General features: G+C 63.8%; 1 protein-coding gene across 1 annotated transcript in view; it reads left to right on the plus strand.

Annotated features, from left to right (window-relative positions):
- The first annotated feature begins 571 nt into the window (after positions 1–571).
- LOC117649684 (metabotropic glutamate receptor 2-like) overlaps positions 572–16,856 on the plus strand; it is a 61,386-nt gene continuing 45,101 nt past the window's right edge. The window contains exon 1 of the mRNA XM_034392646.1: positions 572–949. Coding sequence (XP_034248537.1) covers positions 595–949 — 355 coding nt within the window. The 5' untranslated portion in view covers positions 572–594. The remainder of the gene's footprint in view (positions 950–16,856) is intronic.

The following is a 16,856-nucleotide window of genomic DNA, read 5'->3' on the forward strand; positions in this document are numbered from 1 at the left end:
CACGCCGTCCATGTTTTGCCGCGCCGCCGCAAAGGATGCGCCGAGGCCAGCAGGGCTGGCGGCCATGGCCGTGACGGCATGATGGCGTGCTCGGAGACCTCGGCGCGCCGCGCCATGTGGTGCCTGCTGGTGCTCCTGCTACTGGCCGGCCTCGGCCACGCTCGGCGTGCGCCTTCCTCGCACCACCACGGCCACCGCTACGCCGAGGCCCACCCCGAGGGCCACCCGAACGTGGTCTCGGCCGTGGAGTGGATCCACGTGGCCACGCCGCGGCCCGGGCCGCCCGAAGGCCTGCGGCATGGCGCCGGCGTGTACGCGCCGCGGTTCGACCACCCGCACCACGACGCCGACCTCTGGAACCTTCCTCACCGCCACCGACACCACCACGGCGACCCGCCGCCAGACCAAGCCGTCGACGTGCCGATCCGCGGCGTGAACGACGCCGGCGAGGACCGCGGACACAACAGACTCCCAGCCGCACTGGCGGAGGAAGAGACCGCCACGACGGCGACGTGGACGTTCCAGGCCTCGGACACCGCCTGGTCCGCCACCACGGCGGCCAGCGTGCTGCAGGCGCTGGGCCTAGGCCCCACGATGGCCGCGGACACGGCCTCGGACATGATCTCGGCCCTCAAGATGCCCTCCATCGGGCTGGGCGCGGCGCGGCGACGCACGCAGGCCCGCGAGATCAACTGGCCCGTGAAGAAGGAGGCCGTGGTGGAGGGCGACCTGGTGCTGGGTGGGCTCATGATGGTCCACGAGCGCGAGGACAGCGTGGTGTGCGGGCCCATCATGCCGCAGGGCGGCGTGCAGGCGCTCGAGGCCATGCTCTACACGCTGGACTTCGTCAACGACGGCTTCCTGCCCGGCATCGCGCTTGGCGCGCACATCCTGGACGACTGCGACAAGGACACCTACGGCCTGGAGATGGCGGTCGACTTCATCAAAGGTAAACACCAACGGGCTCTGCGGACGTTTTTAGGTCAAGCGAACCAAAGCTGGTTTCTCTTTAAACCGCATAATTTCCGGTCACGTTGCCTCCTTGCAAAATGTTGTTGGGAGTTTCCGCAAAGGAAGCGGTGCCGCCTTCGCGCGACGTGCGGTAGTTGTGGCGGTGCCTGCCGCGGCCACGGCTGGACTAGGCTGCACCAGGTGGGGTAGCGATGGCGCGATTTGCTCCAGGCACGCAATGCAGCGCATGCTGCGTGTGGTGGCCGGCCAAGATTCACCTATGGCAGCTCACAGCTATGATGCACACGGCTGTGTCCGGCTGGGCCCATGTGTACCCGGTGTACCCGTGGCTGGAGCCGAGCTATCAATTACCCCGCCCCGCCCCACGACGCCCCGCCCCGCCCCGCCACGCCACGCCACGCCACGCCACGCCACGCCCCGCCACGCCTCATATAAGGCCGCATTAGGACTTGATGCATGCTGCGTGCCCAGCCCGATGCACCCCACCGCCGGCCATCGCCGTATTTCACCGGCTGCTTCATTCGCAGCCGTGCTGCCGACTCTATCGTTCGGCCAAATCGCGGCCCACCGTAAATTCCTCTCGGCGGGGCTGGGGTCCACCGAGGGGTCCACTGTAGGCGAGGTCGCGGCGGCGTTACGTGGAAGGTGGACGCGTGTGGCGCTGCGTCACACCGCTTTCCGCCGCGTGACACCGAGTCGGACGAGCCGCGTCCGGCTGGCTGGGCTGCGCATGGCTGCGGACCGAGTCGCCTTCGCCGCGCTGTCTCCCTCGCACCTGCCAGGGACGCCCCATGAGTGCGAGAGAGACAGAGCGACGCGAAGGACGCAGTCTGCTGGGCCCGGCCCGCCCGTTTGTTCCGGTTAGTTAGAATCGCAAAATGGCCCCGTAAGCCCGTCCCTCCGGCCCCGCGGCCCCGCGGCCCTTCGGCGGCGGGGCTTCGATTCTTCGATTCACCCTTTTCGGGCGGCCCTCCGTGCGACCCTCGCCTCGCCTGGACGGTCCGGGACGGTCCCTCTGCCTCCCTCGCGACGTGCGCGACGTGCGCGACGCCCCCTCCGCCTGTCTGATTTATTTCCCCATCAAATAGGCCGTTTGCGTCAACCCAAAGCGGCCCTCTGCCTTGGCCGCGCTGGCCGCGCTCGGCGGCGACCAAACTCGTTTTTATGGCGGAAATGACAAGGCCTGTCCCCGCCGCGGCCCCGCCCCGCCCCGCCCCGCCCCGGCGCGCCGTGTGTGGCAGTGTGGCGGCCGCAAGCCTCGCGCAAGCCGCAAGGAGGGCGCCGTGTACTCGACCCTCGCAAAGCGCCTCGCAAAGCGTCTCGCAAAAGTGGCCCGGGAATAGCCACTGTCAGCGGCCGGGAGAAAAATGGTTTCTGCCGACACAACGACACCCCACGACGCCCCGACGTGCAGTTCGGCTGTTGCAGCAGGTAATTTTCCGGGCCGCGGTCCGTCCTCGTCCTAGCGCCTCTGCTCTCGTTGTTGTTGTTGTTGTTGTTGTTGTTGTTGTTGTTTTGTTCGTTTCCTGTCCCCCTTTCCTCGCCCGGCCTCACACCCGGCCCGTGCAGGAAGCCGCGGTGAACGGAAAACGGGAGGAAAAGAAAATGGGGGCAAGCGCGCGGGAAGTAGTGAGTTATAAAAGAGAAAGGAACAGGATCTGCATATTTTGCGAATCATCGCGCGCGGTGGAGGGGAGGGGGAAGAGGGGGGGGGGCAGTGCGCCAAAGGGCAGACAAAAAGGCCTTGTATTGCCAGTGGGATTGAGCGAGGCGAGGCGGGTCACGGTGGGCCAGAAGACCGGTGGAGGCGGCCGAAACTCTAGACGCGTTTTGAGATCCCGAGTCGATAAGTTGGACTCGAACCGAACGTGTGACCCCACCAATGGATTCCTCGTTCGGAGAGCAATCCAGTGGTGGGGTCACACGTTCCGTTCGAGTCCCGTTTAGCGACTCTGGAGCTCAAAACGCGTCTAGAGTTTCGGCCGCCTCCACCGGCCTTCTGGCCCACTGTGCGGGTCGGGGCCAGGACCGTAGCGACCGTAGGTGAGCGGTGTGTAAAGGCGTCGTTTTATCGTCCCTACGAGAGCCGAGACCGGTCCAGGCCCGTCCAGGAAAATCTGGAGGGAACGGCCTGGCTGGGCCTGGCTGCCGGTTTACGCCCGTGGCGCGCCTTCGGGACTCGGCCTCGGCGGGCGAGTCGGGCCTCGGCGGCAGGCGATCGCCGTAGCATCGCACGCGCACCGCTCGCCCGTCTCCGGAATTTACTACGAGCTTATCGGCACGGTTTTATTGGGACTGGGAAGCGATTCTAAATGAAGTGCACAATGCCGGGCTGGCTTGGCTGGGTTGGGCGGGCGCCGCGCAGGTAGGCAACCCCAGGGGCTTCGGTGCACGGCAGCACTGGTTTTCTCGGTACAAGGTTGGCAGCATGGAGGAGTTACGTGTAGAAGTCCCCACCCCCTCTCCGCTCATGCTCGCTTAGATGTCGTAAGTTATTCGGTCGCTTCTTTCCATTCAACCTTATGGAAATTTGGTGTTGGGCCAGACAGGCCCGGTAAAATAGGGCCGATCGAGTCTTTCATGCAGTCCGGACCGGCGGGGCGGGGCGGGGCGGGGCGGGGCGCGCCCAATAGCCGGGGTTTTATGAGACAGCCCAAGAACAGATAAATCTCGGGGAGCCATCCTTGTTCAATCTGGCGGTCTCTTTCCGCCTTTCAGGCCCGTCCAAGCGGCCGATTGGCTGGCGGGGCCCTCGGCGGGGCCCCCGTCGGGGCTGCGCGGCCCTCCCCGATCCTTGTTTACCGTGCGGGTTGGTCAGCGGCAGGGATATGGGCGCTCCAAAGTTCGGAAACACCGAAACTTTGGGTCGTTCGTTCGAAAACGCTACACTGATACTTGGGCCAGTGAGCCACGTGCCGCACCGCCGGCGCCGCCTCCCACGCCGAGCGAAAAACAAAACAAGGCGTGTTCCTAAAAGTCAGGGGGCTTCGCTGAATTCGTGGGCATCTGCTGACTCCCGTGCTCATGACGGGGCGGGCCGGCGGCGCGCGTGGGAGACCAAACACTGAATGGTAAGCCTCCGCCTCGCCTCCGGCTCCCCTTTAGTTGGCCGCAGACCGCGGCAGCGCGGCAGCATGGCGGGATTTGGAAAGCCGGAGCGTCCCCGCCAGCCAGTCGGACTGATTCCGAGCGTCGTTTTCGTCGCTCTGTCTCTCTCGCGCCGCCACGGGACCCCCGATGGGTGCGACGGAGACAGAGCGACGAAAACGACTCTCGGAATGAGCCTGCAGGCAGCCGGGCCCACGGCCAGGCCCACGGCCGGGCCCCCGGCGGCCCCGGGCCCGGCCCGGGCCGGCCCAGGAGGAAAGGACCCACGAGGGGGAAAGGACCCAGTGGAAGGACCCCGGGGCCCCCGGGGAAAGGGCCGAGGAGGAGGAGAGGAGACGAGGAAGGAGGAGGAGGAGGAGGAGGAGAGGAGGAGGAGGAGAGGAGAGAGAGAGGAGGAGGAGGAGGAGGCAGGGCCGGCCCCCCCGGGGCACGGGCCCGCACGGAGGCCCGCAGGCCCAAAGGCCCCGGCCGGCCCCCCCCGGCCCCGGAGCCCAAGGAGCCGCCCCGGCCGGCCCGGGCCGGCCACACCAGGCCCGGGCCCCCGCCCCTGTGGGGGAAAAGGGGGAAGCGCCCCCAAACCGGGGGATTTGGGGGGCCGACGTTGGGGTTGGGGGGATTTTATTTTTTTGGGCCCGGGGGGCCCCGGCCCCCCGGCCCGGGGGGGGCCGCTGCCTTAGAATGCCTTTTGTGCGGCCCGCCGGCCGTAGCGTCCTGGCCGTGCCGTCCTGGCCGTGCCGTCCTGGCCGTGCCGTCCTGGCCGTCCTCGGCGTCCTCGTTAGCAGGCTTTGAGTGGCGACGTCACGCCGCGCTTTGACAGCTCAGGCGGACGCGCGCGCCTCCGTCTCGACGGTCTGGACGACGTGCGAGTTAATTTTAGCGGGAGAAGTCATTTCTCCGCGCCTCCGCACCAGTAGAGCTTTACTAGGGCCGGAGGCACCAGCCGCGCACTCGACTGGAGAGAGCGGCCGGCCGCGAAGCAGCGCGAAGCAGCGCGAAGCCGAGCAGCAGACCTCGCGCTGTCTCTCTCGCACTCCGCTCTGCGGGGACCCACCGCGTGAGGAGATAGACAGAGCGAGCCTGCAGTGCAGGCCAGAAGGAAACAAGAGGTTCGTTCCATGAATTTCGAACGCAATTCGCCCAAAATCCATGCGTTGCACGCGCATGCTCTGTGGTTTCTGGCACGCGGCGCGTGTTCTGAGGTTTCCCCTCGCGTTTCCCGCGCAAGTTGTCGAGTCGCGGTGACGCGGCCCGGAGCAGCGAGCAGCAGCGCGCAGCCACGTCGGAGACCTCGTCGGAGACCTCGTCGGAGACCGGTGTAGGAGGCGAACTGTACCCGTCGGCGCAGAGTACCCCCGGGTGCACTACGCCTAGGGCCATAGTACCCTGGGTTTTGAAAACTAGGTTCAATGTACCCAGGGGTACAATGCGCCTAGGTGCCAGGCGAATTTTCCCCCCGGGTAAATGCGGCTAGGCGAAATGTACCCCGGGGACATTTTCCCCTGGGCTTATTTTTATCCCCCCCCCGGCCGCGGGAGGATGCACGTCGCCTAAGCGCAATGCCCCCCCCCGGATACAAAGAGCCTAGGCGAGGATCCCCTGGGCCCGGGCCGGGGGGGGATCAAAAAGCCTAGGCGCAATGCATTCCCCCCCGGATAAAAAGAACCTGGGCGAGGAGTATCCCCTGGGCCGGGCCGGGGGGATAAAAAAAGCCTAGGCGCAATGCTTTCCCAAACCCGGATACAAAATCGAAAAAAAAAAAAAAAGGGGGGGGCCCTTCTCCCCCTCCGCACACAGGTCGGGGGGCCGCCTGCAACTTCGGGGGATCGGGGGAACCGGTGCTTTACAGGCGGCGACCCCGGGGGTTCTCGTCTGTATGGGGGCCGGGCTTGAAGGGGGGGTTTTGCCCGTCTCCTCTGCCTTGAGAGCCTTTGCTTTTCGCGGGGGGGCCCTGTACCAAATGTACACCCGCTGTCCGGCGCTCTCTACCAAACTACAGCTTGTTTAAGGGCCAGCTTCACAGGACTTTTCATCTCCTCCCGACGAATCAGGAGGACCCACCCGCGACCAATTAGGGGTTGGCTGGATTGACGGATCAAATACTCCGTCGCTCCAGTGCCGAGGCCAACCCGCCGAAGCGCAGTTGTTTTTTAGACACCCCACGAAGTGGCCAGGTAATGTGACTCTGACCACTACGCTATCAAGCTTGTACGTCTGGCGTCGTGTTGGACAAGGGGTTTGAGTTGCAGGGGAAAGGGAAGCCAGTCGAAAAATGTAATGAAATGAGGGGAGTCGATCCCAGGACCTTACGCCGGGACCGCACGACTTTTGCCGCTCGCCACCACGGCCCATGACGAATGGACCGGCGTGAGGCGGGCTCTTGACGCGACAGGAATGGACCGACCCGGGCAAAATTTCACAAGAAGTTTGGGAGTCGAAACCCCCGACCTCAGCACGGAGAAGCGACGCCTCTACTCCCCCAGACCATCACGGCACATGCAGTTTGTTGGCTGAAGTCACGGTTTTCAACCACACTGGGCGAGGCAGTAAAATTAAAAATTTAAAGTTTGTTAGGAATCGAACCCCCGACGTGTGGGACTGTTCTAAAACGGCTCCGCTCTGGTGGCCTCGAACCGTTCCACAAAAAAAAGGGAAAAGAAAAAAAAAATTGAGATGCCGGTATTTGAACACCGCACTGTGCAAATGGACGAATTCTTCCCTTTGCACAGTGCGGTGTTCAAAAACCGGCATCTCAATTTTTTTTTTTAAATTTTTTTTCTTTTGTGGAACGGTTTTGAGGGCCCCCAGAGCGGAGCCGTGTAGAACATTTCCCCCACGTCGGGGTTCGATTCCTAACAAACATTAATATTTAATTTTACTGCCTCGCCCCGTGTGGTTGAAAAACCCTGACTTCAGCCAACAAAATGCATGTGCCGTGATGGTCTAGGGAGTAAGGCGTCGCTTCTCCGTGCTGAGGTCGGCGGTTCGACTCCCCAAACTTCTTGTGAAAATTTTTACCGGGGCGGTCCATTCCTGTCGCGTCAAGAGCCCGCCTCACGCCGGTCCATTCGTCATGGGCCGTGGTGGGCGAGCGGCAAAAGTCGTGCGGTCCCGGCAGTAAGGGCCTGGGATCGACTCCCATCATTTCATTACATTTTTCGACTGGCTTCCTTCCACTGCAACTCAAACCCGTTGTCCAACACGACGCCAGACGTACAAGCTTGATAGCGTATGGGGCAAATCACATTCACCTGGCCACTTCGCTGGGGTGTCTAAAAAACAACTGCGCTTCGGCGGGTTGGCCTCGGCACTGGAGCGACGGAGTATTTGATCCGTCAAACCAGCCCCCGTAATTTGGGCGCGGGTGGGTCCTCCTGATTCGTCGGGAGGAGATGATAAGTCCTGTGAAGCTGGCCCTTAAACAAACTGTATGTTTTGGGAGAGAGCGCCGGACAGCGGGTGTACATTTGGTACAGACCACCCCGCGAAAAGCAAAGGCTCTCAAGGCGAGAGAGACTGTCAAACCCCCCTTCAAGCCCGGCCCAAAACAGACGAGAACCCCTGGGGTCGCCGCCTGTAAAGCACCGGTTCCCCCGATCCACCGAAGTTGCAGGCGGCCCTCCGACCTGTGTGCGGAGGTGGGGGAAGGGCCCCCCTTTTTTCTTCTTTTTTTTTGATTTTTGTATCCGGGGGGAATGCATTGCGCCTAGGCTTTTTGTATCCCCCTCCGGCCGGCCGAGGGGATACTCCTCGCCTAGGTTCTTTGTATCCGGGGTGGAATGCATTGCGCCTAGGCTTATTGTATCCCCCTCCGGCCGGCCGAGGGGATCCTCGCCTAGGCTCTTTGTATCCGGGAGGGGTGCATTGCGCTTAGGCGACGTGCATCCTCCTGCGGCCGGCGGGGGATACAATAAGCCTAGGCAAAATGTACCCCGGGGTACATTTCGCCTAGCCGCATTGTACCCGGGGTACAATTCGCCTGGCACCTAGGCGCATTGTATCCCTGGGTACATTGAACCTAGTCGTCATGTACCCCAGGGTACTATGGCCCTAGGCGTTGTGCACCCGGGGGTACTCGGGGTCGGGGGGGTACACTTACACGCCGACACCGGGACGACGAACAGCGCGCGCACTCAGAGAGATCGGGTTGCCTCAATGCCTGAATATCGGAAGGTCTTTTCGGTCCTCTTCGACCGGCGCAGCCTGCACACTGCAGGCCAGGTGAGATTCGCTCCGCTTCTGATTGAAAAGCAGAGAGGAGAAGCGCTCCGACCCGCCCCGCCCCGCCCCGCCCCGCACCGCGCGCTGCCTTGCCGCCATCCCATCCATGCCGACGTCGCCTTGACGTCTCGCCAAGGGGCTTGTCTGCGCGGCGCATCGCCGAACATGATGCGGCCCGACAGCCAATCAGGAGCGCGTGTGCCACACGCACACGCGCACACGCATGCACACACACGCACACACACAAGGGAGGGTGGGGGAGGGCGCGTCGTCTTCAATTCCGATCAATAATTTCTCATTTCCCGTGTGGTTTTGCTTTGCACACTCATCATCGCGCCGCGCCCTCTCGTCGCTCTGTCCCTCTCGCTCTCGACGTGCGTGCCGCCGGGGTGCGAGAGAGACGGCGCGAGTCTGGTCGCCGGACGCGTCGTGAATAATGCGAGGGCGAGACAGGACGCCCAAATTAGGGCGATCGTTGAGCGATTGGCACGGTGGGGCGCGGCGTGGCACGGCAGGGCGTGGCACGGCGCGGCACGGCACAACCCCGCCGCGCTGGCGTGCCGGATCCAGCCGTTCCTCCCCCTGGCGGCCCTCGCCGGGTGTCAAGCGAAAGACAGGCACTCTATTGCCTCCGCGCGGAACCGGCGCGCCGTGACAGGATGGCACCGACTCCCTCAGCCCCCGCCGCGCCCCGCCCCGCCCCGCCGCACGAGGACGAGGTCGGGGAGTCAGGACCACAAGCCTCTGCTCTGCGGAGTCGAGCCACAATAGATGGCGGCTCGTTTCGTCAATGTCCACTTCTTGGCCCCCGCCCCGCCTCGCCCCGCCTCGCCCCGCCTCGCCCCCGCACTGCTCTCGCCGGTACGATTAGCTCGGCTCTAGGGGCCGGCAGCAGACTGATTCCGAGAGTCGTTTTCGTCGCTCTGTCTCTCTCGCACTCGTGGGGCGTCCCGTGTCAGTGCGAGAGAGACAGAGCGACGAAAACGACTCTCGGAGTCGGCCTGCAGGGCACGCAGGACTCGCCGACACTTTGGCGGCCTTTTCTCCGAGCGGGGGGCGTCCCCCTTCGCCGGCCTTCGCCCTTCGCGCACCCTTCTCTCTCGCCCCTCCGAACCGGCGGCGAGGCCTCGCGAGAGCGAGAGAGACGCGCGACGACAGCCCTGAGCCTGCCGGCCCGGGGAGGGGAAGTCACTCGACTGTGGTGCCGGGCCGCGGGCCGAGTGCGGCCCGAGTGCCGGTGTCTTTCACCGCGTCAGTGGCGGTGCTGGCGGTGCTGGCGGCCTGACCGAGCGACTCTGCCGACTGATTCCGAGAGTCGTTTCCGTCGCTCTGTCTCTCTCGCACCTACACGGGACGCCCCATGCGTGCGGGAGGGACAGAGCGACGGAAACGACTCTCGGAACCAGCCTGCTGGGCTTGACAAGGCGACGCACTGACTCGCCCTTTCGTTGGGGCGATCGATGTGTCCACGTGACGTGGGCAATCCGTTTGGCCGGAAGAGGCAATGCGGCACGGAAAGCACAGCCAAGCTCGATGGAAACGTTTCCGGAAGGAAAAAAGAGAACAGGCACAGAAACCACCGGCAGCTGCGGGGCTGACTTGAGCGAGAAATACCCATTAAAATGAAAATAAGGCCGAAAAGATTCGGCGTCGCTGGGTTTCGTTCCCCTAGTCCGTTCTTCAAGTATTTCTTTTCAGTTTCTGCGCCGCAGTGTTCAGACGGCCCTTTTTTTCCTCCGCCTTCGCGCTTAAAGTGGATCCTCGGGGAGCACATCAAGAGGCAAATATGTCAGAACGAGGTTTGCGTAAAGCAACAAGCGGGATGGCAGCGGGATTACAAGACAAAGGAGGCCGACGGATGGATCGCGGGCGTGGGCTGGGCTGGGCTGGTCCCCCAGGGGAGAGGGGCGGAGGGGAGGGGGGAAGGAGCTAAACAGGGCTTACGAGACTCACCCATAGGGCCCGGGGGACTCCAATATAACACAAGGCTCCGCGCTATATCACTGTTGTCCCGGACTTTGGGCTCCGTCAAGGTAAAACCAAGTCGTCGGCAGCTCGCAAGAAAAGCCGTGGCCAAGTTGCTGCCGCTGCACCAGTGGGACGTCACTTTTTGGCGCACTTTTTGGCTGCCGTTTGCCCCTGTGCGTGTGACCCACCTCTGACCCAGTGTATCAGGGCATGCTGGCCAAGCCCCTCCACCGGAGACGGACTGGTCACGAAGCTCGGACCACGGCCCCTCCGGACAACTCTGGGGCTGCGCACAGTGGGCCAGAAGACCAGTGGAGGCGGCCAGAAAATTCTCGACGCGTTTTGAGCTCTAGAGTCGCTAAATGGGACTTGAACAGAACGTGTGACCGCACCAATGGATTGCTCTCTGAACGAGCAATCCATTGGTGGAGTCACACGCTCGGTACGAGTCATGTTTAGCGACTTTCGAGCTCAACGCGTCTAGAGTTTTGGCTGCCTCCGCCGCTCCTCTGACCCACTGTGCTGCGTGCGACGCGTAAAATATCGGGAGTGTTCCAGTGTTCGGCCCGGGCCGGGTAACAACCGGCCAGTCCGGCTGGACGCGAAAGCAAAGCTGCCAGCGCGGTGAGGAGGGTAAACTGTTTGACAACAACATTGTTGCTCGGATGGGAAAGGGGTCGGACTCACGCACCCCGGGCGAAGACCCGTACGCGCGGGTAGAGCCAGCGGGGCCAGCAGGGCCAGCAACACGTCGCCCGCCCATCCGCGTACCGAGAAGACACACACCATTGACACTCGCGACGTGGCGGCCGACGGCGCCAATGTCACGCGCTGACTTCGGCCAGTAGAAAGGCCCGGCGTGGCCGGGGCGAGTGAGTGTCAGGACTGATGGTTACACCTCTACGCGTTACACCTGCCGCTGTCCTGCCGCGGCCCCGGCGCCGTGGCTCTCGACCTGGCCCTTGGCCTTCACCTTGCCGGCCCCGCTGGCCCAGTAGACTCTGTCCCTCTCGCACCCATACGGGACGCCCCACGAGTGCGAGAGAGACAAAGCGACGACAACGACTTTCGGAATCAGTCTGCTGCTGCCGCACATAGGGCCTCTCCTCCGGCCCCTCGCCCGGCCCCTCCAGAGCACAAGGGCCGCGGGGTGAAGGGCACGCACAATGCCTTCGGGATCCACACATTCGGTTTGTTATTATTTGAGAGAGAGAGAGAGAGAGAGAGAGAGAGAGAGAGAGAGAGAGAGAGAGAGAGAGAGAGAGAGAGAGAACGTCGCCATCCGAGGCGACGTGGGTGCGGTGCAGGGACGGAAGGGTAAGGGTGCGGCCTCCAGAAAGGTGAGCCGTGCCGAGGCGAGGCGAGGCCTTCGGGCGGCCAGCGCGGCCAGCGTGCGGGCCGTGCGGCTTTTATTTTCATTTCATTTTTCCGCCTGTTGCACGCGCGCCGCCTCGCCGCGCCACCGCGTCGCCGGGCCGACGCAGCCGAGGGGCCAAAGGGGCCCGGCGGCCAAGGGCGCGACCGCGCGGCCGGCCCCGCGCCCAGCCTCGTCCAGCCTCGTCCAGCCTCGCGTAGTTCTTGACAGTTTGGGATATCATTGGGAGGGAAGGTCTGACGGCCTTGCGGTCGCTCATCACCCGACTCGCCGTGGCGGGGCGGGGCGGGGCGGGGTGGGGCGGGGTCCCGGCCACGCCACGCCACGACGGCATGCTGTGTCCGTTCGTGTGCGGCCGTTTGCAAATGACAACACGCAGACCGAAAAGCCAGCAATCCGCGGTCAGGCTGGCCGGCCGGCCTCGGCCCACCACTACACTGCCACAACGGCCGGCTTGCTGGTTGGCTAATGAGGCCTCGCCCGCCCGCGCGCGCACACACACACACACACACACACACGTGCCGCCCCTTCCAGCTCAACTATTTCCCCTCTACCTCGGCCGACCGGACTCCCGCCCCAAGCGGTGCCAGCCGCCCCAAAACACTTTCCCTTCTCCCGCAGCTTTTATCCCCCGCACCCCGAGGACGCCCTGCGCGGGGTGACGTGACCCGGAGGGAACCTTGAGGGAACCTTGAGGGAACCTTGAGGGAACCCAGAAGGAACCCTGCTTGAGGGCACCTTGCTTGAGGGCACCTCCTTGGGGGCACCTCCTTGACGGAACCTTGAGGGAGTTCTCCCCGACGGCCGGGCATCCGGCAGCTGCCAGATCCTACGGGGCCCACGCCGCTCACGTTGCGCACCGTCGGCTTCGGAGTTTCTTCTAGTCTTCCACCACCGACACTGGAAAAGAAATAGCCTTCCTGCTTTTTATATGGCCAAGTGTGCCGCTTCGAGGAACGCGCCACCGTCTCGCGCATTGTCGCTGCACCGATCCGGCAATCGGCACCAAGCGTCCGCCCCCACAGTGGGCCAGAAGGCCGGTGAGGCGGCCAAAACTCTAGACGCGTTTTGAGCTCCAGAGTCGCTAAATGAGACTCGAACCGAACGTGTGACCCCATCAATGCACTGCTCTCCGAACGAGAAATCCATTGGTGGGGTCACTCGTCCGTTTTGAGTCTCATTTAGCGACTCTGGAGCTCAAAACGCGTCTAGATTTTTGGGCGCCTCGCCGGTCTTCTGGCCCACTGTGCGCCGTCCGCGCCACGGCCCTCCGCCTCGCCGGGCTCGCAGCGCTGGGCTGCGCTGGGCTGCACGCGGCCGGCCGGCCCGCCGCCAGAGTGGCTTTTATGCCAGCTGTTCTGTCACCTACTGGTTTCACTGCATATAACGTTTATGGCGGTGGCGCGGCGTGGCGGTGCGACGCTATTCGCGGTGCTGGCAGCGTGTCCGCGACATTGTGTGCATATTGTCAGGACCGTGGCGTGGCGGGGCGTGGCAGGGCGTGCCGCGCGGCGCAGCGGGTACACACACACACACACACACACACACACACACACACACACACAACACACACACACACACGTGCGCGCGCGCGCGCGCTGTGGGAAGGCAGCCCTACAATCCGAGGCAAAGGAATCGAACACCTCCTTACCGCTGACAATCTGCATGAACCTAAACACCGTGACATCATCATCAATGAAGCACAAGACACAATGCAAAAGTCGTTGGGAAGGGATTTGTGCCGACGCGGGTATTTGAACCCCAACCTCCGCGAGTCCTTTCCTTCTTCTTTTGCGACGATGGCGGTCCGGCCCGTTCCGTCGGCGGGGTTCGGCCTCGGCCTGCGAATGGCAAGGCAGCGGCCTGGCTGGCCGCCTGGCTGGCTGTACCAGGCGTAACCCCGCAAAAGTGAAAGTGCCGGCGTCAGCGAGCTCACATCGGGGCGGGGCGGGGCGGGGCGGCGCAGGGTGGGTGCGGCGGGGCGCGGCGGGGGGGGGGGGGGGCTTTGATGGATGAGGGCGTCCAAATACTACATGCCGAACAGCTGGGGCGACAGTGCGCGGCGAGGGATGTCCGCCCACAACATGTCGCCCGTCGCCCTGATGGAGCGAGCACGCGGCCGAGCGGCCCACACTGGCGGACCTGAGCCGCCCGAAGGAGGGGGCAGTTGCACTTTTTGCCCACTTACTGGGCACAGTGGGCCAGAAGACCGGTGGAGGCGGTCAAAATCCCGGACGCGTTTTGAGCTGCAGAGTCGCTGAATAAGACTCGAACCTAACGTGTGACCCCACCAATCGATTGCTCTCTGATCGAGGAATCCATTTGTGGGGTCACGCGCTCGGTTCGAGTGCTGTGTAGTGACTCTGAAGATCAAAACGCGGCTAGAATTTCAGCCACCTCTGCCGGTTACCTGGCCCATCGTAGGGGCAAAGTGTGAGTTTTTGACTGCATTCCTGGTGGCCAGAGGCCAAGGGGAGGGGGGATCAATCGTCTGTCTTTTCCCTGACTGGATCCGCGCCTGCGGCGGCCACGACGCCGTCCCCGCTCGCCGTGCCCTGCCGCCGCGAGCGGTTTACGGTGCCGTGTGTCGCCGCGGTGAGGGAGCTGTCACCGCGCCACTTTAAGGGAGTTAGCGCTTCCCTCTTTCGCCGCGGCGCCGCGCGGAGTAGTCCAATCCACTTACACTGCGCCGCGGCGCTTGGAAAAAGTTGCCGGGGGACAAGGAAGTTGTGTGGCCGCCTCGCCCAAGGCCCGCCAGAGGCTCACCGTCCAGGTGGGCCTAGCGCCGCCTCGCGCCGCCTAGCCCGTCCAAACGGCTCGCGAGTCGCCAACTTTGGTTTTCCCGTTTTTTGTGCGTTTTAAACAGTTTTACCTCCCTGGGCAGCGCGGCGAGCCAGGAAGGCCGCAGCACTTCCGTGACACCGAGTCTTTTTTTTTTTTTCACGTGGAGTGACTTTGTCGCCAAGTGGTTCGGAGCGGAGGGAATCATTCCGAGTCCGCGCGTCGCGTTATCGTGCCGTGTCGGCGACTCCACGCGTTTCGTCACCCTGTCTCTCTCGCGCCCTCACGGGACGCCCGACGAGTGCGAGAGAGGCAGTGCGACGGAACGGGCCCGCTGGGGCGGCAGCGAGTGATGATGCGCCCGTCCGCGCAATTAACAGCGTGGCAGTGGCGGAGCGGCGTCGCTTTGTCTCTCTCGCACTCGTGGCGCGTACCTTATCGGCGCAAGAGAGAAGGCAGCGTGGAAAACGACTCTTGGAATCAGTCTGTGCAGTGGCTGAGCCGCTAATGGCCGAGCCAGATTCACTTGCCGCATTTTCTTGAGAGAGAGAGCGAGAGAGAGAGAGAGAGAGAGAGAGAGAGAGAGAGAGAGAGAGAGAGAGAGAGAGAGAGAGAGAGAGAAGAGAAGAGAAGAGAAGAGAAGAGAAGAGAAGAGAAGAGAAGAGAAGAGAAGAGAAGAGAAGAGAAGAGAAGAGAAGAGAAGAGAAGAGAAGAGAAGAGAAGAGAGAGAAGCAGCAGCAGTGGAGCAGCACGCCGCCCTGCAGGCAGAAGGAAATGTTGATTGAGATTGGTTTCAGGTTTCGCAGCGTGTGTCCCCAGGCGTCCTCAACTTGGACCGCTAGTAAGCGACTTAATCAGGGAGACGCCCTCTGCCCTGTGCCCCGCCCCGCTCCCGCTTGACCGCAGACCAGGTGGTGGGTCCACTGCGGTCGGCCGGCGGGGCGGGGCGGGGCGGGGCGGGACGGGACGGAGCGCGCCAGCGAACATAGCGCTTCAATGGTCATTTGCGACGGGCTGGCGGCCTGGCAGCCCACCCCTCGCCGCCCACCTCTGTCTCCACGAGCAACTAATCCGCTCCAGACCGAACTCACAAACTTCCACGCTCATTCCAGCCCGAGGCTGCCCCTGCCCCAGGCCGGCCGGTCCACTCTGGGGGCCCACCTGAGAGCCGCACCCGCCCCGCGCCGCCCCGCCCCGCGCCGCCCCGCCCCGCGCCGCCCCGCCCCGCCCGCCCCGCCCCGCCCCGCCCCGCGCGCGCTGAAACCAGAGACGGACTCCCGCGGCGAATTCCATTCCGACCGCGGCACCTTCCAGGCAGGCCGAGGCAGGCCGAGGCAGGCCGAGGCGTCATGGCCCGGCCGGTCTGGGCGCCACGACCCCACCGCCTTGGCGTAGCCGCGAAGCCGTGAAGCCTCGCCGATATCGAGCTATCGAACTGCGCGTCCTGACAAACCGACCGACTGACGGCGCCCGGTGACTGGCTGTACTGCGGCGCCGTGTCTCGCTGCAGGCTGCAGGCCGTGGGGGGTCGGCCGCGCGGGGGGCCTCCGCCTGATACGCCCGTCTGACGCAGCGCCGCGCAGCTCAAAGGGGGGCCTGCTGCACGGCGTGCACGGCGCCGCCTAACAGGATTGCACGGCGGGTCTTTTCTCCTCACTTCAGTCGGCCCTCTCCCTCCCCCCTGTCCCGTGCCACCGCGGTGCCCCCGTGGCGGCCCACAGAGCCGGGCCGGGCCGGGCTGCGCCGGGCTGGGTCGCATCTGCTCGTTCATTACCAGTCGACCCGGCCAGACCTCTTAGGGGCCGGCCCTTGTCTTCCAGGGGTCCTTATTGCAGCTCAAATGCACTGCCCCCACCACCGCCACCCTCATCCTCCTCGACCTCGAATTCCAGACCGCCACCGTCGTGTCGTCGTGCAGCCTGCTTGCGGCCAGGGAGGGACGCGTCCCCGAGCCAAGTCTGGAGTCTGGACGCAACTTTACGCCGCCGACAACTTTCGAGTCGTCAATTAATAAACAGTTACGGCCGCTGCTCTCGCACCAGCCCGGCCGCATGCCTTGCCACGCCGTGCACGTGCAGCTGGGGGCCGCGGGGACGCCGGCAACGGGTCGGCGGCGGCAATGTCGTGACAATCATTAACACGCGTTTTTCTTTCCATCACTTGTGTGTTTTTTCTTTGTTTTGTGTTTTGCTACGGTTGCCATCGCTGCTTTCAAAAGTCGGGCAGCAACACGTCGAACTACACCTCCTGGACGCACTCGCTTAATTCCCCCGCGCACACGGGTCGATGGCCGATGGTGCCCCGCCCCACCCCCACCCCACCCCACCCCGCCCCGCCCCGCCGCGTAATGACGCAGCCGAACAAAAAACTAGCCTCGGAAAATCCATTTCCATAGCGGCTTGCTGCGTTGTCGTCGTCCGATGGCCATCTCCAG

The sequence above is a fragment of the Thrips palmi genome, unplaced genomic scaffold (genome assembly GCF_012932325.1).
Source record: "Thrips palmi isolate BJ-2018 unplaced genomic scaffold, TpBJ-2018v1 HiC_scaffold_4, whole genome shotgun sequence".
NCBI lineage: Eukaryota > Metazoa > Arthropoda > Insecta > Thysanoptera > Thripidae > Thrips > Thrips palmi.